Consider the following 20,593-nt stretch of genomic DNA (forward strand, 5'->3'; position numbering starts at 1 on the left):
AGCTTCCTTTTCCAGACCCAACTTGCAATGGTAAATTTGACAAGCATAGAGACTGAGAGTACTGTTTATAGTCAAGTCTGGTTGGTACCAACTTTGTGACTTGACTCTGCAAGACTCTCCCTCTCTCTCTGGTACCAGGGATGGAACCCAGAGGCTTTCTACCTCCAGACTACACCCCCAGCCCTATTTTTTATTCCATATTTTAAAATACGGCCTAAGTTGCAGATGGCCTCAGTAAGTAGCTGAGGCTGGCCATGCACCTGCGATCCTTCCCGTCTCAGCTTCCCGTGCACTGGAATTACAAGTATGCGCCACCATGCCCGGCTCTCTGCAAGTCTCTTAATGATAGCTGTAGCATTTAGTGAGCTCTAGCTGTATGTTAACCTACAGAATCCTCCCCAGATGAGTATTCCTACTTATTCCAGTTTACAGGGAAGGGAACAGTACCGTGGAGCGCAAGTCACTTGTCCCAGGTCCAGTAGTAAATATAGAGTCAGGATATCTCTTACAGGGACTTTATGCGAACTTTTTTGCACCTAAAATAAGGAAAATAATACTGACACTTCCATATGCGGTTGGAAGGACACAAGAAGGGATCTGGCACATAGTAGATGCTTATTAAAATAAATATAATAGTCTTTGTGTTTCCCCAATTTTTGCATGAACAAATCAGATTTTAAGAAAAAAGATCTCTTAGGTGAGGGACAAAAACCCTGCAGTTGCCAGAGCCGGAGTGTGGGCGGGACCGGAGGGCGGGACCAAGAACGATGGGCGGGACTGGGGGCGTGGCCAGGGCGCCAGAACGGAAACTGGGGGCGGGGCCAGGACGCCAGAACTTAAGCTGGGGGCGGGGCCAGGGCGCCAGAACCGAGGCTGGGGGCGGGGCCGGGGCGGGGCGCGGCCGGAGGCGCATGCTCGCTGCGGCGCGCTCCGCACAGCCTCTGCCGCCGCCCACTGGGGCTGGTCGGCTGCCGGCCGCGGGGCGCAGAGCAGGGCCGGGCTGGCGAGCGCACGCCATGGCCCCGTGGCTGCAGCTCTGCTCCGTCTTCTTCACTGTCAACGCCTGCCTCAACGGCTCGCAGCTGGCCGTGGCCGCGGGCGGCTCGGGCCGCGCCCGGGGCGCCGACACCTGCGGCTGGAGGGTAAGGCGGGCGGGCGGACGGCGCACAGGTGCGCGGGCGCCGGCCCCGCTCGGCGAGCCCCCCCCCCCCCGTCCTCGCCGCTCCCCTCGGGGGCGGATGAAAGGGGCCGCGCGACCCCGGGCTTTGTCTTGCTAATGAGGCGCGGCCGCTGGCCGGGGTCCGAGTCCAGAGGGCGGGCGTGAGGGCGGCGGGGCGGGGGGAGTGCGCCCCGCCCTTTGTTCGGGGCCCTGCGCCCCGGGGCCGCGCGTCCGGGCGGGGGTCCCCGAACTGTCTGGACCAGGGGGCTTCGGAGCGCGCGCGGGGTTCTGCTCCCAGACCTCCGGTGCACAGCTCCGCAGAGACTCAGGGCAGCCGGGGAGGGGCCGGGGGCGCTGGGGGAAGGATGCAGCCCCCCCCCCCCGCTCGAGGTCGCTTTGTTCAATCTGGCGGGGGGCCGTCTCCTCACTCCCATCCTGTTTCGCACTCCTGACTTACTGAGAAACTTTGTTTCCCCACTCAGCCTTTGTCTCCCAAATGGTCTCACAGATGTTACCCGACCCCCCATGGCTCCCACCTGGAGCGGAGGATGTTTTTAACAGCTAAAGGGCAGCAAGAGTCTGTCACTTTAGTCGGGTGCCCCAGACGAGACTGGAGAGGTGCCCAGGCTCCTGCCGGGGCCGGGAGCCCTCCCCTGACGCTGCCTGGGCGGTGGGGCGCGATGTGCGCGGAGACGCGGTCCTCGCCCCGAGGTCCCCACCTGAGCGTGGGCTTGGGCGGCCCAGGGACTGGAGATTCCTGCTGTGGAGTCAGGGCTGACGCCTCTAAACCCGTGGCGAGAACACAGGCTTTGCGCTCAGACAACCGGGGACATGACCTTGGCCCCGCTCCCGGGTGCCAGAAGCCTCAGTTTCCTCATCTGCATAGTGGGAGGAAATGAAGGATTTCCTGGTTTCTCCAGGGTACAGGGATGGGTGTGGGGCAGTTTGCTTAGACCAGGATTGACCCACCTCTTCTGGGAGGCTCTAAAAAGCCTTAGCACAAACAAGACCTAAAACTGACACCTCCGTAGGGACACGGGGTAGTACTCACTCTACATTCAGAGAAACAGTGCAGAAAACCTGGGAGGAGCCAGTCAGCTGGATGTCCCTAGACCCAAAGGGCTGCTGAGCCTGCCTATGCCACTTTAGTGAATATCTTCACCTTAGACTATCACTTCTTCCCATTGGAGGCAAACACATTTTCTTACTGTTTCATTGTAGTGAAACATCACTGATTCAAAAAAAAAATTTAATACATACTAAGTTTCCTGAAGGCTGTTGATTTTTCGATCCTGCTAAGGTTTTGGATGTAGACAGTTTGGGGCTTTTGACTAGCTGTCAGGGCAGGGCAGGCGTCTTACCCCGGGCTGGCTTGTGTGGTGGGTTAGGGGATCAGTCTGGTTTTCTGTTTTTCTGCAGTTGCCTAGGTGGTTTTGTGTGCACATGCTGTGGGTGCCTTTGTGCTCTGCAGATGCTGGTAGGGTTTTTTCCCCCTGCCTCCCCCCCCCCTATGGGAATGCATTCCCCTCCCCAAACCTACAAGCTTATGGAATTCATGGGGGCCCGTCCTCATCACCTCTCACTCAGGCTGACTCCCTTCCCATACTACAAAGTCTAGTTGGAGGTGATGATCTTCTCAACAGCTTCTGCCTGGCCCCACCAGTCCTTTCCTGGGTCATCTTCATCCCGGTTCTGAATGAACACCGGGGCCTCTGGGCCCTAGCCCAGGTCCCAGGCTCTTCCCTCCTGGAATTGCCTGCGGGTGCCTCCAGTGGACTAAGCTTACCTACCTTCTCTGCATACCCACTTTCCCAGCTCAGCCCCTGCTCCCTAACTCCTGAAGCCCTCTCTGCTGCCAGAGCATGCTTTCCCCTCCTCCTGGGATGCTCTTTTGTCCCCAGAGGACCTTGTGCGTGGCCCAAGATACAGCTCAGTGGAGCCTCTTTGGAGAAGCCCTCCCAGAATGCCTTTGCTTTACTTTCCCACACAGTTCCTTACACTGGTTCTCACCAGACTCTGTGGTTGGTATTTTTTTTTTTTTTGCCCCCTTCGGTATTGGGGATGGAACCCAGGGAAATTCTACCTCTGAGTTACACCCCCAGCCCTATTTTTTATTCTTTATTTTGAAACAGGGTCTCGCTGAGTTGCAAGGGGCCTCACTAAGTAGCTGAGGCTGTCCGCGAACAGCGATCCTCCCGTCTCAGCCTGGGATTACAAGCCTGCGCCACCGTGCCCAGCTCCGTTCTGTGTTTTCAGATAAGTTTTTGGTGGTTCAGAGACTGGAGCTTTGGAAATCGTGTCTGAGCTAATTAGACCCTGAAGCCTGTATTAAGTTACAGATTTTAAGAAGTGGGAGGATATATATCAGCCTTTGCACATGCTCTTCCGCTGTTTATACCTTCTCAGCCCCCTCCCCCAGCTCCAGGGTTGCTTCCTGCAGGAAGCCTTCCCTGCCTTCACCTCCCTGGGTAAAATGTCCCAGAGGTTGCTCTGCTGCCAGGTTCCAGTACCTACTGTGTACATGGACTTTGGTATTTGATTCGTGTCTGAGTCCCTGGCCAGACAGAAGGTACTCAATCTGTAGATGTCAGTCTCACCTCTGAGGCTGCTTACAGTTTAGTTGGGTATGTATGAGCATATAAGAATAACAGTCAATTTTATGTAATCCAAACAAGACAGGGCTTTCTATGGGTCTGAGTTTCACTTAGAACCTAGGAGAGGGACAGTAAGGTGCAGAAGTGAGTCCCAAAGGAGGATCAGGATCTGGGTGCCGGAGAGCAGTTGAGCGAAGGGCCCGAATGTTCTCCAGGGAGCATTTGTTTCAGGAATCTTGCCCCTGTAGAAATGGGTATTTTCCCAGGACTTGCAAGGTGTCTGTAGCCAGCCAGCTCTGGACAGCTCTTCTAACAGACACTCAGAGCTGTTCTTGGAGGAGCCAGGAGCTGGCCTGGTTTAAGTGGTCAGGTTTCATAGCCTTCCCATTATTTGTGGGGCAATTAAGAAGCTGATAGCATCTTGAACACAGCTCAGTGTTCTAGAAATGAGTTGTGGGCACACTTCCTGAACTATGAGACAAAAAAAAGAATCTCTTACAGCGCTTACCAGGCGAAGTTGCTATTTGAGTGAGCGTGTTTTCTCAGAGGAGCAACAACCCATAGCACTCAGCCCCAGTGTGAAGGCACCGGCTCTTAGCTTCTGCTTGGTCTTGTTTATGGTGGGTAATTTTAGTTGTAGCAGTCACTTGTGCTGAGGCTCCTGATCTCCTGTCTTGCTGGTTGAGAAGCCCAGTTATGGAACAAGGAGTTAGGAGTCTACTCCTGCAGACTTTTATGGAATGGCTTTTCCTGCCGCTGGGGAGGAAGAAACATTTTTTGCCTCCTTACCTAAATTGAGTACCCACCTTCTCCTGTCTGTTATGCCTGGAACACAGTTTCTTCCCCAGCCCCCCAAGGGCTGCACCTTTAGCAATTTGGGGAACCAGGATGTTGGCATCATCTTTACAATGAAGTGCAAGTTTTCCCATTTAAGGCAAATACTTCATCTCAAAAGGTAGGAAAGAGTAGGGTGGTACTTGGAAGAAAAAAAGAAAAAAAAAAGAAGTTTCAGCTGGTTAAAATTTAGGTCTCTGATAAAAGTCCAATCCAAGAACTCTCCTTGGCCGCGGGCCCAGGCGTGTTTATTTGATTCTGAATTGGATGTGTTTCCATTCACTTGCAGCCTGTTGCTCCGCAGCCCCTATCTGGCCTGCCTCTCCTGTGGCCGTGTCTTCCACTTTACACACTTTACAGATGCGCTCGTGTCCCTTATAGAATTCTTGGTTAAAAATTACTCAAACATATTTTTCAGAGACCTTTTTTTTTTTTTTTAAAGAAGTACAATTTTTTTCCCAGCCTTTTTTTGCCTGTTTAATTGTGAACCATCCTGGCCAGTGTCCATCCTTCCTCAGCAGCCCTCCCTGCTCCCCATCCATCCATCCATCCATCCATCCATCCATCCATCCATCCATCCATCCCACCCCGAGCCCCTGTGGTTCCTGGGGCATTGTGCAAGTTATTAACACAGAGATGCAGCTGGGTGAATGAGAAGAACCCCTTATTATACCTCTTCCTTCCAAGGTGGTTTCTCAAAGTGATGTCCACGGGCTTCCAGTATAAAAATTACCTTGGGAGCTTGTTAGGATGCAGAATGAAGGCTTCTGGGGCCAGAATGTGAGTTAGATTGAGTGCAGGGATTGGCATTTTAGCAAGTTTTTTTGAGGATTCAGATGCTGCCTCAGTGATGGGACTTACTGCCTGAGGAGACGGGCTTCTGCAGTTAGGAGGAGAGAGAAGACACATTCTGAGCATTTAACATTCATCAGAAGGGCTGGAGGTAGAGCTCAGAGATAGAGTACTTACCTAGTATCCTGGAGGCCCTGGGTTTGATTCCCAGATTAAAGAAAACAAAAACAAACAAAAAAACCCCAACAACCCAGTGTTTGGTTTTAAATTATTTTATTGAAATTAGAGAGGATTTTTGGAGACTCAGAGTTCAGACCAGTAAAAGGGGTGAGGCTGGTTGGGGGCCTGAGGGACCCCAGGCTTGGTGGGGGCCTCTGGCGTGAGGCCGTGAAGGGGACTTGACACTTCACTGGTTCCTCCCCAGAACAGCTGGCTTGTCTGGAAAACTGTCTCCGGAAGGAGGAGAGTGGGATCCAGAGCAGAGCCTTGCAGCTGAAGCCTTATACAGCTTCCCTGCAAAGGAAAGAACTACTAATACTTTAAGTCTTTATTTTAAGTTGAGCATATTTTATCCTTCATTTGGTCTAAAATGTACTGGTTTCTTTCTTTAAAAAAAAAAAAAATACCACCTTCAACGCCCCCTTTGCTCCTTTCTCCAACCCCTTATTCCCTGAACTTTTCGCACACTGTGCCCCAGCAGACGTCTGCTGCTGCTGGGGCCATTCCATCAACAATTTTATTGTCCTCTTTCATTCCCCACTGCCTCTTGTGCTGGCCTGTGATGGATGGGTTTTCAGGCTTCTGCGAGCTGGGACCCCCACTCGCCATTTGTAAGTGTGTGAGATGAGGTGGGCTCTGGTCTGTGCAGAAGCTTGACAGGCTGGGTCAGTGCAGTACCCTGGGAACACCCCTCTCTCCCCACCCTGGCAGGCCGACTTCTTCCGTTCAGGGTTTCTCCCACATTGGGAGGGTCTCCTGTCCCTAGCAAGCCTGGGGGTCGGCTGTACTAGTGCAGTGGACCTGTCTCCAGCTGACCAGACTTGCCCAGCCAGTGGGAGGCATTGTGCTCCCGGGCAGTGTTTGTCTTGGCTTCTGGGAAGTTCTGAATGGGCCTGACACACGATTAGGTGACTGATGGCCCCGCAACACATTGTCTCCTCGGGGCCCAGGGCCTTTGAAGCTCTTCCCGGTGGGAAGTAAAGAGACTATTTGCTCTGTTAAAATGCCTTGGTATTTCCTCTGTTTAACCACAGGCCACTTCCCCTCTGCCACTCCAAACCCGGCAGGGCCACCAGCTGATTGAAAAGACACAAGCCCTGGAGTGATCACATCCTATTGAAACAGATAGTCTTACTACAGATTAAAGCCAGGGCAAGTCTCCCAAAGGGACAAATCCAAAGGGGGAAATCTTTGAGGTGGCTTTTTTTTTCTTGCTCAAAAGTTGGCCTGTTGACATAACTCACAATTGAAGTCCTTATTGAGCAAATGGGTACATTTAAACATTTTTTGTGTGAAGAAGGGAAGCCTAAATAATAAATTAAGTTAGTGTGTTTTATCTCCATATGGCAGGTGGAAACAGTTTGATCAGTGGAATTTCTCATTGTATCTCTTGGACACTCTTTGGTGCCTGGGGAAGGCATGGTGTTTGTAGAAAACATACTGGGCTTGTTTATGTCCTTATGCCCACATTTTTTTGTGCTTGGTCTTATGCTTAGAAGTCCATGCAGAAAGTTTGTAGCTTGAATAATATCTCTAGGGAGACTCCCTCATCCTTTCCCAACCAATATATCAAAAGAATGTTTAATTAATAACACCAGACCAGCCAGAAACTAAAACGTGAACGATTAAAAAAAAATTACCTATTAGCAAAGATTGAAAATCAAAACTCTCCAGGCGTGGTGGCGCACGCTTGTAATCCCCGCGCTTGGGAGGCAGAGACAGGAGGATCGCGCAGGTTCGAAGCCAGCTGCGCGCACTGGCTTAAGAGACCCTGTTTCCAAATAAAAATGTAAAAACAGGTCTGGGAGTGTAGTTAAAGTAATAATCTCTACTAGAGAATAACCAAAATTATTCCTTTTGGGGGCCTCTGTACAAAAACAAGGGACAGCCAGAGTTTTGATTTTTTTTTTTTTTTTTTGTGCTACTGGGGTTCCTGGAAGCCCTGCTACCTCTGGGCTACACTCCCAGACCTGTTTTTACATTTTTATTTGGAAACAGGGTCTCTTAAGCCAGTGCGCGCAGCTGGCTTCGAACCTGCGCGATCCTCCTGTCTCTGCCTCCCAAGCGCGGGGATTACAAGCGTGCGCCACCACGCCTGGAGAGTTTTGATTTTCAATCTTTGCTAATAGGTAATTTTTTTTTAATCGTTCACGTTTTAGTTTCTGGCTGGTCTGGTGTTATTAATTAAACATTCTTTTGATATATTGGTTGGGAAAGGATGAGGGAGTCTCCCTAGAGATATTATTCAAGCTACAAACTTTAACCTTTACAACTCTATTGTTCAAAGTATCCATTGATAAAAACAGCTTCTCCTTTCTTTGGTTCTTTGTTTGGAAATGTTGGGGGAAGGTGGATGTAGCTAATTAAAGCTACAACATTTAAAGGGGGGACTTAATAGGTACCAGCTGCCCTCAGCAAATCATGGGGTGGATGACAAAAGAGAGATGTGATGTGAACACACATGTAATTCTCTTCTAAAACGGAAGTTAGCCTATAAATGTTTTGATTTAATAGCGTCTGTGAAAACTACCTCTACTGTGCATATTTACAAAGTGTTTTATAGTGACCCTAATGGTGAAGTGTTCTGTTTATATATGGCGGGCATCCTAAGAGTTGAAGGGACAATAGATGGCAAGAATTGGTGGAAGCTGGATACAGTGTAATTTTATTGTACCTTTATTCCAAATCTGATCTAATAGACATTAATCATGAGATTTTTCATTGAAATTACTACTTTGTATTGAAGCTTGCTTGAATTTACCAGAAAAGCCATAATAACGTTGAAGCATCAGCTTTGAAAAGGGAATGAAAACCTAGGCATGGCAGCACACACTTGTAATCTCAGCACTTGGGAGGCCGAGACTGGAGGATCCTGGTTCGAGGACCGTCTCAGATACTTAGTGAGGCCCTTTGCAACTCAGTGAGACCCTGTTTCAAAATAAAGAATAAGCCGGGCGTGGTGCCGCACGCTTGTAATCCCCGCACTTGGGAGGCGGAGACAGGAGGATCGTGCAGGTTTGAAGCCAGCCGCGCTGGCTTAAGAGACCCTGTTTCCAAATAAAAATATAAAAAATAGGTGTCTGGGAGTGTAGCCTGGAGGTAGAAGGGTTTCCAGGAACCTCAGTACCAAGAAAAGAAAGAAAGAAAGAAAGAAAGAAAGAAAGGAAGGAAGGAAGGAGGAAGGAGAGAGAGAGAGAGAAAGCAAGCAAGCAAGAAAGAAAGAATAAAAAATAGGGCTGGCAGTGTAGCTCGGAGGTAGGATGTCCCTGGGTTTCAGTACCGCAAAATAAATAAATTAATTAATTTAAAAGAAAAAAGAAAAGGGAATGAAAATTGATAGTATGAATTAAAATGTTTAGGTAAATTTTTTCACACATTAAATATTTCAAACAAATCCTTTTGAAATCATGAGGGGTTAAGTTTTAAATTTAACTTTTTTTTCCCAGATTTTAAATGTAGGAGCTGGGTGTGGTGGCATACACTTGTAATCCCAGTACTTGGGAGGCTGAGACAGGAGGATTGCAAGTTCACAGCCAGCCTCAGCTACTTAGTGAGACCCTTTACAACTTAGTAAGACCCTGTTTCAAAATAAAGAATAAAAAAATAGGGCTGAGGGTGTAGGTCAGAGGTAGAATGCCCCTGGGATCAATCCCTAGTACAGCAAGAAAGAAAAAAACAATAGGAAAAAAACATCTAGGTGCAGTAGTTTGCACCTGTAATCCCAGTACTTGGGAGGTTGAGACAGGAAGATCATAAGTTTGAGGCCAGCCTGGGCAACTTAGCAAGACTGTGTCTCAAAATAAAAATAAAAAATAAGTTGAATGTGGTGGTGCACACATGTAACCCCAGTACTTGGGAGGCCGAGACAGGAGGATCAAAGGTTCAAGACCAGCCTCAGCAACTTCATGAGACCTTATTTCAACATAAAAAATAAAAATAAAAAGGTCTGAGGATGTAGCCTGGAGGTACCAGTATCACAAACTAATTAAATAAATAATAAGTAAAATAAAAAGGGGTGAGGGTATAACTCAGAGGTAAAGCACTTCTGGGCTCAATCTCCAGTATCACTACCAAAAATAGAAAAAAATATTTTTTTCCAACTGTTCCGTTTTGTCTGTTTTTATCGATTCCTCCACCCCTAGTGATTAGTGATCCTTGAAAAATTCCGGCTGTGGCCCCAGACTTCTGCTCTGCGATGGACCAGACTCTTCATGCTGGGGAGTGGGGATGGGTGGGATAGGGGGGCTTTCCTTGGAATGAAGAGGTGTATTTTCCCCAGATGGGCCATATGGTTTAGAAACCCTTTTCCTGGGATTTTATTCTGTCCAGGTGATTTCTGGTTTCTTCTTTCCTGAGAAGGCCTCCCTTTTATCTGAGGAAATGCAGTGCAGTGCAGACCAAACGTAGACGCAGTCGGCCTGAGCGCGGTCCTGGTGGAGCGAGGGTATATGGCCTCCTGCCTCTGCAGCGTGCACATTTGCACTGGGTGGGGCGTTGGTTCTCACCTACTTAGGATTTAGTGTAACTGCTCAGTGTCCCCAGCTCGACAGCAAGACTTCTTTGGAGCAAGGAGGCAGGAGGTTTTTTTTTTTTTTTTTTTTTTTTAGCAGCTCTTTGGTGTCAAGTCATAGTAACTTGATCTGGGGACAATCAGTTGGGCCAGGCTCCCGTCCATGTGGCTCCCCATCCAGGTGAAAGAACAGGCTCAGACGCAGGAAGATGCAGGGGGATCCCACACCCCACACCCCAAGCTACAGAGGTCACCTCGTCCTCTCCAGCGTCCTTACCGATCCCAGAGAATCCATGCTTCCTGTCTTCCTCAGGGAATTGCCCCTGGGGAAAGCACTGGGGATCTCTGGCTCAGACCTTTTAGCCCAGATGTGTTTGGTCCCTAGGAGCGCTGGCTGCTGACTGCCTCAGATCCCCTGCCTCCAAGGCCCACCTTTCTCTTTGAGGCATCTCTCTCTGCATGTGAGTTTTACCCATGTCCCAAACACCTGCGTGTAATAAAGTCAGATCAACCCCACCGTCCCTCCACATTTAATGAGAATGGATCCAGCCGGGTTTGCAGTGAGGCAGCGAAGAAGAAACAGATTTGTTTATGGAGGAAAAGTTGAGTTTGAATGGTTCAGGGGCGCCTGGGAGCACGGGGATGGCAGGAAGAAGGCAGGGCTCTCCTGTGTCACCATGCCAGTTCCAGGAAGATGGGGCCTTTTAGTTCCGTTCCCTTCTCCATCACCAAAACTGCCCGTCATATGGGTTCTCCATATGTATTTCTTGAATGACTAAGTGCTCTGCAGGAAATTAAAATAGGTCAGTAAGGGGGGGGGGCTCCTTGCAAGTGGATGATCTCCAAAGGCCTCTTTGAGGAGGTGAATGTAAGCTGAGCCATTGTAATAAAAATTTCCTCTGTGCTGGGTGCAGTGGTGCATGTCTATAATCTCAGCTGTTGGGGAGGCTGAGGGAGGAGGATTGCAAGTTTGAGGCCAGCCTGAGCAATTTAGCGAGAGACCCTTTCTCAAAAAGTCTGAGATGTAGCTCAGTGCTAAAGTACCCTTGGGTTCAGTCCCCTTTATGTGTGCATACACACACACAAATATTTTTGCTCTGAAATTCCTCCCTCTCCCTCCCTCCCTCCCTCTCTTTTTTTCTTTCTTTCTCTTTCTTTTTCAGACAGGGTCTTGCTAACTTGCGCCGGCTTGTCTCAAACTTACCACCCTCCTGCCTCAGCCTCCCAAGTACCTGAGATTACAGGTATGCGACAAGCTTACTTATGTTTTCTTAATGTTGGCGAATGATTTGGCATTAGATACCGAGAGTACCATAAAAATCTCCTCAATTTATTCATTCACGCCTCAGGTTCTCAGGGCTCCTGCTGGTTGCTGGTACTGGCCTGCAGCTGGCTGCAGGCCCAGCCCCCCTCAAGGTCCAGGCCTGTGTGGGGCTGGTACGTAGGAGTGGCACCTTGCAGGGTGTCTGTTGCTTCGGAGAGGGAGCATTTGGATACGTCTCTGTTTCCTTGTACACAGTGGATGAGAAAAATGCAGACGTTATTGCTAAGAGTGTACTGAGCATCCTGGTTTGGGGCTCTCCCTCCTTGGCAGCAGCCCTCACTTTGTATGAAAGCTTCCTTTTTATAAGAGGTACGGGGCTCATTTTTGCCCATCCTCCCCGCATTGTGAAGGCGTTTCATTTTCTGAAGTCCCGTGAAGGTCCACGCAGAATTGGAGGTGCTCGCCGCCGTCTTTCCGGGGCTGTGGATTTGCTGGCCAGCTGTGGTAATGAGTTTTTGCTGGGCTTTGATTTTCCTGCCTTGCCTCCCTGTGGGAGGAACTGGATATTTCTGATCTTACCTCTGCTCATATTCAGGTCCAGCCAAGCAGTCAGTGACTTCCCGGGCTTTTTTGTGGGGGACTGTGGGAAAAGTCCTGGTTGGCTGGCTATGAATTAGTGAAATCCTTAGAAGGCTTCACTAAAGATAGCTCCTGTGGTTTACAAAAAATGGCCATTGCCTTTTTAATTTGAGAAAGAAGTCATGGAGTTTTACCAAAATTAAGCAGAGAAAATGCAACATCTGGTTGTACTGACTGCAGACGCTTGGGGCCTAGGGAGCTGCGGGTTCCCAGTGTTGGAGGTGCCCAAGGTGACTGTCACCCAGAGCCTTCTAAGGCTGCTCTGGACCAGCCCCTCTCGCGCTCATTGTTCCTCTCCCTGGGTTTTGAAGCCTCCCACCTCCTTTTCACTAAAGCACATTTCCAATCTACTGAGCCTTTCCCTTTTACTTAAAGGATCAAACTTTATTTAAAGTACATAGTTTTTAAGTTGGTCAAGACAAGTGTAACTGTTGCTTTTATCTCATTAAAAAGGAGTGGGGCTGGATCATGGGGGAGTGTCTGTGTAGACAGTGGGGGTTTAAAGAGTTCTGAGTTTTTAAATGAGTAGAGATCTGATAAGAGAAGAGGGAGAATGGTGAGTTGCTGGAGAAGAATCTTAGGGGAAGACACACGATTTTAAAGGGCTCCGTGACTCATAGACAGAAGCATGAATGTCTTTATTTTTGTGGTGCCAGGAATTTTTTTTGTGTGTATATGTGTGAATGATATATATATATATATACATATATATATATATATATATGTCTCACACACATCATATATATATATATACACACATATATATGTATGTATATATATATGTGTATATATATATATGTGTATACACACACATACACACAAGATGGAATCCAGAGGCATTCTACCTCTGGGCTACACCCCCAGCCCTATTTTATTTTTTTTATTATTTATTTATTTATTTATTTATTTGTTTATTTTGGTGGTACTGGTGTTCCTGGAAACCCTTCTACCTCTGGGCTACACTCCCAGACCTATTTTATATTTTTATTTGGAAACAGAGTCTCTTAAGCCGGCAAGGCTGGCTTTGAGCCTTTGCGATCCTCCTGTCTCCGCCTCCCAAGCACAGGGATTACAAACGTGCACCTCTGCCACTACTCCCGGCTTTTTATTTTGAAACAAGGTCTCACTAAGTTGCCAACAACCTCACTAAGCTGCAGAGGGTGGCTTCGAAACTGGGATCCTTCTGTCTCAGCCTCCCAAGTACTGAGATTTCAAGCCTGGGCCACCACATCCAGTATGTAATCTTCAGGCCCCAGGGGCCCACGCCCTGGGGATTGAACTCAGGGGCATTATACCTCTAAAGTACATCCCCCAGCCCTATTTTATTTTTTGTTTTGAAACTGTCTCACTAGATTACTAGGAGTCTAAGTTGCTGAGAGTGGCCTCGAACCTGTAATCTTCTGGTCTCAGCCTCCCAAGTACTGGAATTACAGGCTTGTGCCACGATGCCTGGTTGCATGAGTTTTTTTGTTTGTTTATTTATTTATTTAGATACTGGGAATGGAACCCAGGGTCATTCTACCTCTGAGCCACACCCCAGCTCTGTTTTTTATTCTTTATTTTGATACAAGTCTCACTGAGTTGCGTAGGGTCTCACTAAGTAGTAGCTGAGGCTATTTGCAAACTGTGTATAACTGTCTTAAATGCATACTGTGTGCACATCTTTCCCCAGCTAAGTGAATGATCATAACATAGTAAATCATGTTACTGTGTTTTTATTTTATTTCATTTTATTTCACAGTACTGAGGTGGTCTATTACTAAGCTGCATCCCCAGACCTTTGTACTTTGTAATTACTTTTTGGTGGTACTGGGGATGGAACCCAGGGGCATTCTTCTTCCCGGTTACACCCCCCAGCATTATTTTGTATTTTATTTTTGAAGCAGGGTCTCACTGGGTTGCAAAGGGTCTCACTAAGTAGCCGAGGCTGTCTGGGAACCCCGATCCTCCTGTCTCAGCCTCCCAGATGCTAAGATAACAAGCATGCACCACCACGCCCGGCTGTACTTTTTAATTTTGAGTCAGGGTGTTGCCGAGTTGCTCAGGCTGGCCTTGAATCTGCAATCCTCTTGTCTCTGCCTCCTAATCACTGGTATTATAGGTTTGTGCCACCACACCCTGCTAAAATTTAGTTTTAAAAATTATGGATCTGGTCTGTACTAAGGCTACATAATTTTCCTTTTTAACTCTTTGTAATAATATTGCATGTCCATTTTTTCCCCCTATTTTTTGTGGTACTGGGGATAGAACCCAGAGGCATTCTACCTCCAAGACACACCCCCTCAGCTCTATTTTTTATTTTTATTTTTAAAATTTGAAACAGGGTCTCACTGAGTTGTGGAGGGCCTCACTAAGTAGCTGAGGCTGGCCACGAACCTGTGGCCCTCCTGTCTCAGCCTCCCAAGTGCTGGGATTACACGTGTGCTATACCATGCCTAGCTTGGGTGTACATTTTCTGCAACTAAATGGGAAGGTGAAGTTGCCAGCCTTCTCTCCACCAGCCAGGTAGCTAGTCACCAATACCTCCCAGTTGCTGTACTCTTTCTTTCATACTATGCAAAGTCCAAAGCACAGTAAAATAAACACCCATCCTCCTTGGCTAGAGTCACGGGTTTCTTACCATCTTACCACACTCCCTGCAGTTGTTCTTTTCTTGGCCTTGGTGATTTCCTTCTGAATCACATTCCAGGATGCAGACAGGTACCACTCATTCTTTCAGGTGCTCTGCCTCGTCTGTCTGTCTGTCTGTCTGTCTGTCTGTCTGTCTGTCTGTCTCTTTCTCTTTTTGCAGTATTGGGGATGAAACCCAAGGGCATTCTACCTCTGAGCTATACCCCCAGCCTTATTTTTTATTCTTCATTTTGAAATAGGGTCTCACTGAGTTGCAAAGGGCCTCACTAAGTAGCTGAGGCTGGCCACGAACCACGATCCTCCAGTCTCAGCCTCCTTTCTCTCTCTTTTGATGCTGGGGATTGAACCCAGGGGCATTCTACCTCTGAGTTGTACCCCAAGCCCCTTTTTATTTTTTGAGAGTCTCACTAGGTTGCTGAAAGTCTCAGTGCATCGCCGAGCTTGTTCTTGACCCTGTAATCCTCCTGTCTCAAGCTCCCAGGCACTGGGGTTGTAGGTGTGCACCGCTACATCCAGTTCCCTTAGTCTCTTAATCTAGAACAATTTCTCCACCTATTTTTTGGTTCCTTATAACATATACATTTTGAAGAGCCCATGTCACTGTATAGACAGCTCCACAGTTGGTATTTCTAATTGTTCCTTCACATTTCTAACATTTCATTGTTAAATATTTTGGCAAGATGCTCTAAAGGTGATACTGTGGCGACACTGCCTTTGTGTGAGGGGGATACAGGAGGGGATTGCACCTAGGAGCATCCTACCTCCAAGCTACACCCCCAACCCTTTTAAAATTTTTTTTGTTTTGAAACAGGGTCTGAGGTTGCTGCGAGCATTTAAGTTGCTGAGGCTGTCCTCAGACCTGCACTCCTCCTGTCTCCGCCCCTGCAAATCACCGAGTGATAATTAGGGATGCAGTTTTAGCCATAAGCAAAATTGATTTTCTCCTGCTTTCTATTGTTGCACATAGAGACCTTCCTACTGGGGAATGCGGTTTAATCTTACATTTTTGTCTTTAAAAGAAAAATGCAGTGTTTCATGTTAAGGCTTCTCTTTTGCCTTATTAAGGGTGTAAAGAGAGTGCAGGGTGTCATTTGTGCTATCCTGTAATAAACTCCCTAAAGACTATTTGAAATCAACTTGCCCTCTGAAAATTAGAAGTGCTGTTTCTCAAGAACGCTTCGGGCTTTTGCTAATCACACGGGCTTGTTGCAAATAGACGTTGCCCTCAGCGCCTGGGAATGAGTTCCTATTAAAAACCTCTATTTTGGTGGGGGGCAGGTTTACGGTTGAGTGCTTCCTCACACCCAAATTCAGCCATTTCTTTCCTTTGTGCTGAGAAAACATTGAACTTTATTTCCAGCAGAGGCCACTTCACTCAAAACATGTCCTCAAAGTCAGTTTCCAGCCTTTTAGTTCTGTGATTGCATGTTGCTTAAATTATTTTATTAGAGTCCCTTACAGACAGTTTCATTAGTGCAACTTGAATTACTATCTTCTCCCTAATTACATGGCTTTTCTTACTTTTATTTGTCTCCCCCCATCCTCAATTTAAGGGCCAAGACATGTAAAGTTAATATTGGTCATTTTTCAAAGTAAGTTAAAATGTCAAAAAGCAACAAGTTGTTATTCTTATAGGATACCAGGGAAACGACAGAGACAAAACCTCCATCTTTTATTCATAAGTCCAGGGAGACTGGGAGGGCGCAGGCGGGCCTGTGTGCCTGGGGTTTGTTCAGCTTCCAGACCTGGGCCTCCTCCCCTGCTGGCCGTGAAATGTCATGCCGAGATGCAATAGTGGGACATTCAGTACCCAGAGAATGGACTGCAGAGGTTCACCCTCACTTTTCATTTTCTTTTCTGGCACTGAGTCCCAGGTCTCCTCTGTGGCCTGACAGTGAAAGGCCAGAAAGCAGCCGTTTGGATGCTGGCAGGGATGGGGTGCAAGCCAGCCCAGTGGGCTGGGGCTCCCATGCTGGCATGGCCCCCTGCACAAGGGCCAGCGAGGGGCGCCCCAGGGAGGGGGGGGCCCGCTCGCCTTTGCTGAATCTAGTTTGCTGTGGTCACAGGAGAGAGAGTTCTTGTTTCCATGGCTACATTACCCTCACTTTGGGTGGAAGAGGGAGTGAAAGGGTGCTTTTAATTTCAGAAATCACTCAGGAGATAACTGTTCCTCTATAGAGGGAGGCATTGAGGACAGCAGGCGGAGGCTTCCCGATGCCTCTGGGCTCCACATTTTCTTTGGATGAAGAAAAATCAAGCAGCATTTGCTAAACAAGCCTAGAGTTTGATTTAGAACAATGTTCTCTCTCCCTCTCTCTCTCTCCCTCTCTCTCTCTCCCTCCCTCCCTCCCTCTGTACTGGGAATTGAACCCAGGGACATTCTATCTCTTGAGCTACCTCTAGCCCTTTTAATTTTTTATTTTGAAACAGAGTCTTGCTAAGTTGTTAAAGGCTGATCTCAAACCTGTGATCCTCCTGTCTCAGCCTCCCAAGTAATGGAATTGCAGGCGTGTACCACCACGCCCAGCTGAGCAGTGGTTTTTGTTTTTTGTTTTTGCAGTACTGGGGATGGAACCCTGCAGCATTCTACCCCTAAGGTATACCTTCAGCCTATTTTTTATTCTTTATTTGGAAACAGGGTCTCACTGTGTTGCAAAGGGCTTCATTAAGTAGCTGAGGTTGTCCTCGAAGCTTGTGATCCTCTTGTCTCAGCCTCCCAAATGCTGGGATTACAAGCGTGGGCCACTACACCCGGCCGAGCAGTGATTTCTGATTGGTAGAGATTCAGGAACTTCCTGGAGAAATCTTTGGTTATCACTACTGTGACAAGGTGTGACTGCCATTTAGTAGATAGGGCCTAGAGATGCGGCTAAATCCTGAAAATGCACAAGAATTATCTGTCCCAAAATATTAATAACGGCAAGATTGGTTTAGAAGTCCCATCTTACTATCTGAGTGTTTCAGTCGCTGAACCTCGTAGCACTTCCCCACTTCCTTTCTGTTTAGCAGCTGCTAGTCCTTTCAGTCTACACTCAAGATGAATTGCCATGAAACTCTCTAAGGCATAGGATCAGACTGTTGTGGTGTTTTTTAAAGATAGACCCTGAATGCAAGTACTATTTTAAATGCAAAAGACGATTTTTTTTTTGCCATAATTTGATCAAAGTAGTCTAACCTGCACCTTTGTTTTTGTTACTCACGGATGGTCTGTGGATAACATTACATTTTTTCAGCATGAAACCCAACACTTCAAATCCCTAAAGCAGTCTCAAATTTATGGTTAATAAAAGCATTTATTGTACTGGATGTCATCTGTTATATCACTCTGGGGCTAGAAACTGGCAAGCAGTGGACAGGAAATATTTTCATTTCAAATCGCTTCAATCTTATGGTCTAGGGGCAAAAGTGTCTGATTTCAGGAAAGCCGCGGGTGAATAGCATAGTAATGAATGCATTTTAGTTGATTAAGCAGCATTCTCTCCCTTTCAAACAGTCTTCCCTCTTCAGCTTGGTGGGGCTAAATAAACATTCGATATTAAATGATAGCATTTTTTTTTCTGTTGGCCATGTCTTTCGTTTGACCATCTTTAACTTTTCAGTGTTTTCCAGGAATTTTCAACAGAGCAGGCGCAAGCTGAGGGAAGGTAGCTGGGTTCAAGTTTGGTCCCTCTTTGTCCTTGTTTTTTTCAGAGCAGAGATTTCTCTGAGATGATGCCGACTCCTCTGAACACCCCTTTAAAAGTAGAATGTGCTACCTTGCCCTTGGGATCAGGAGTTTAGGAGGAAACGTTTTTCTGTATTTTGATTGTTATTTTTTTTTTCTTCTTTGTGGTACTGAGGATTGAACCCAGGGGCATTCTACCTCTGAGCTACACTCCTAGCCCTATTTTTTTCTTTTTATTTTGAAACAGGGTTTCACTAAGCTGGGGAGAATCTCACTAAGTTTGCCTAGGCTGGCCATGAACCTGCAATCCTCTTGTCTCAGCCTCCCGAGCACTGGGACTATAAGCGGGTACCACCATGCCCAGCTTGTTTCTGTTGTTTTTAATAAGTCTGCGGTTTTATTGTGGTTTGGGTCCTGATCTCCCACGTCCACCAGGTGTTCAGCTGGGGTAAGGAGAGTTGTGCACAGAGAAGTCTGTGTTGGTGATGTGTCTAAGTCGCCCTCCTTTCCTCCTGCCTGCCCAGTGCCTTTGAATGGCGTTATCTTCCATCTCTTCCCAGCAAGCCTCAGAGCTGTGAGATTATTTCTGATGTGGTTTCCTTTCTTTCTTTCTTTCTTTTTTTCCAGATGAAGATTCCATGGCACATAGATCCAGGAAGGGATTAAGATGGGAGGCCATGTGACTTGGGGAGGCCTCTCTGTGCCAGAAACCAGAGCTGTAGAGTTCTTACCCCGCCTGTGCCCCGAGCAGACGGGCTTGCTCTGCCTTCCCAGCACCCAGCCCATGCCACAGAGCAGCAGATGGGGGTGGACATAGAGACAGACAGAGACCAGAGAGCACTTTGCAGATAATTAAATTAAACTCAGACTAGGCATTTACCCCAAAGGATCCCAAACCTGGCAGAGCATCAGCATCACCTGAGGAGCATTCTTGGGGTGGAGGGGAGGTTCCGGGCCTTACCCCAGACCTGCTTAAGTGAGATTTCCAGGGGAAGGCCAGGAATGATTTTTTTTTTTTTTTTTAAAAGCTGCTAGATCAGTGGCTGCCAGGGTTTGAGTGGAATAGAGCAAGAGTTTGACTGCAAAAGGGCAGAACAAGGGAATTTTTCAAAGTGATGGAACTATTGCATAGGCTGATAGTGATGATGAATAAGCAAATTTATATAAGCATATAAACTCATGGAACTGCACATAAAACAATGTCAGTTTTACTGTGTATAAATTAAAAAAAAAAAAGCTACCCAGTTGAAACTGACTGATGTGTCAGGTGAGGTGGCTGTGGTGCCTGGTGGTGACAGGGGGGAGTTGTCCAGCTATGAGAGAATGTCACCTGCAGTTACAGAGGTGCCGAGCTCTAGCCCAGCAGTGTCTACTCTCTGTGATGGTGGACATGATCTTTCTTGCACTCTCCAGTTCAGTCACTTGGGGCTACTGAGAACTGGAGACATGGCTAGTGCGGCTGAGGATCTGAATTTTTAATTCAACTTACATTTAAATTTAAGCAGCCGCATATGGCTTGAGGCCACTTGCCCTTGGAAGCCGCTGTTGTGATGATCTGGAGCTTCCTGTCTAAGCCAGATGCACTCTAAGCCCAGTGGTACTCGATACTTAAGGGACTATACAGTAAGTCGTCCCAAACAGAGGGCGAAATAGGGGCAAAGACAGGACTTGCCAGCATGGGTTGGTAACTACAGAGTAACAGGATCCTTGGAATGAACACTGAGCTGGGCCTGCTTAGGCAGAGCTTAGTCCTGCCAAGTGGAGACACCCGTCTCTTCCCCAGGTAGCACTGTCTTTGGCTTAGCTCTTTTCTCAATTTTCCAGCCTCACTCATCTTAAAAGATGGGGTGGTTTAGTTGGGGTGCTAATTAATTGTGCTTTGTTTTCTCTGAAGTGACAAGATATTCAGGAAGCCACTGTATGGTCCAGGAGAGCCCTTTACAGAGAAGTCCAGGAACTGTGTGGCCTAGCTGGGCTGCACAGGGCCCGCTTCCCCCGGACACACAGTGTGATAGAGAACCGCACCGGCATATCCTGTTCCTTGTTTTGGAGAATGAAGTCATATGACAATGGCAATTGGGCATAACCACTCCCGGCCTAGGTGTTTAGCACGTGATTTCCATCTTGGCTCCTGCTCAACCACCATTATACTCCTTCCCCCGTGGGTTTATGTTATCTTCAGTAGAGTTTTTCCAAATGTGCCATAAAAGAATAAGATACAGTGTAAACTTATTAGTATAAACTGAATTTTGGCAAAAGCAGTGTTGTTATTTGTAAGGTATTCATA

The 20,593-nt window shown here is 47.4% G+C and overlaps 1 protein-coding gene across 2 annotated transcripts in view; it reads left to right on the forward strand.

Moving 5' to 3' along the window:
* Positions 1–1,016: 1,016 nt before the first annotated feature.
* The window catches only part of IL17RD (interleukin 17 receptor D), a gene marked incomplete at both ends in the record, with an annotated part of 74,933 nt that continues 55,356 nt past the window's right edge, over positions 1,017–20,593 (forward strand). For both annotated transcript variants that reach the window (XM_080715196.1, XM_080715197.1), the window contains one exon: positions 1,017–1,142. In XM_080715196.1, coding sequence (XP_080571322.1) covers positions 1,017–1,142 — 126 coding nt within the window. The remainder of the gene's footprint in view (positions 1,143–20,593) is intronic.

Source organism: Muscardinus avellanarius, assembly GCF_963383645.1.
Source record: "Muscardinus avellanarius genome assembly, chromosome: 18".
Classification (NCBI taxonomy): Eukaryota; Metazoa; Chordata; class Mammalia; order Rodentia; family Gliridae; genus Muscardinus; species Muscardinus avellanarius.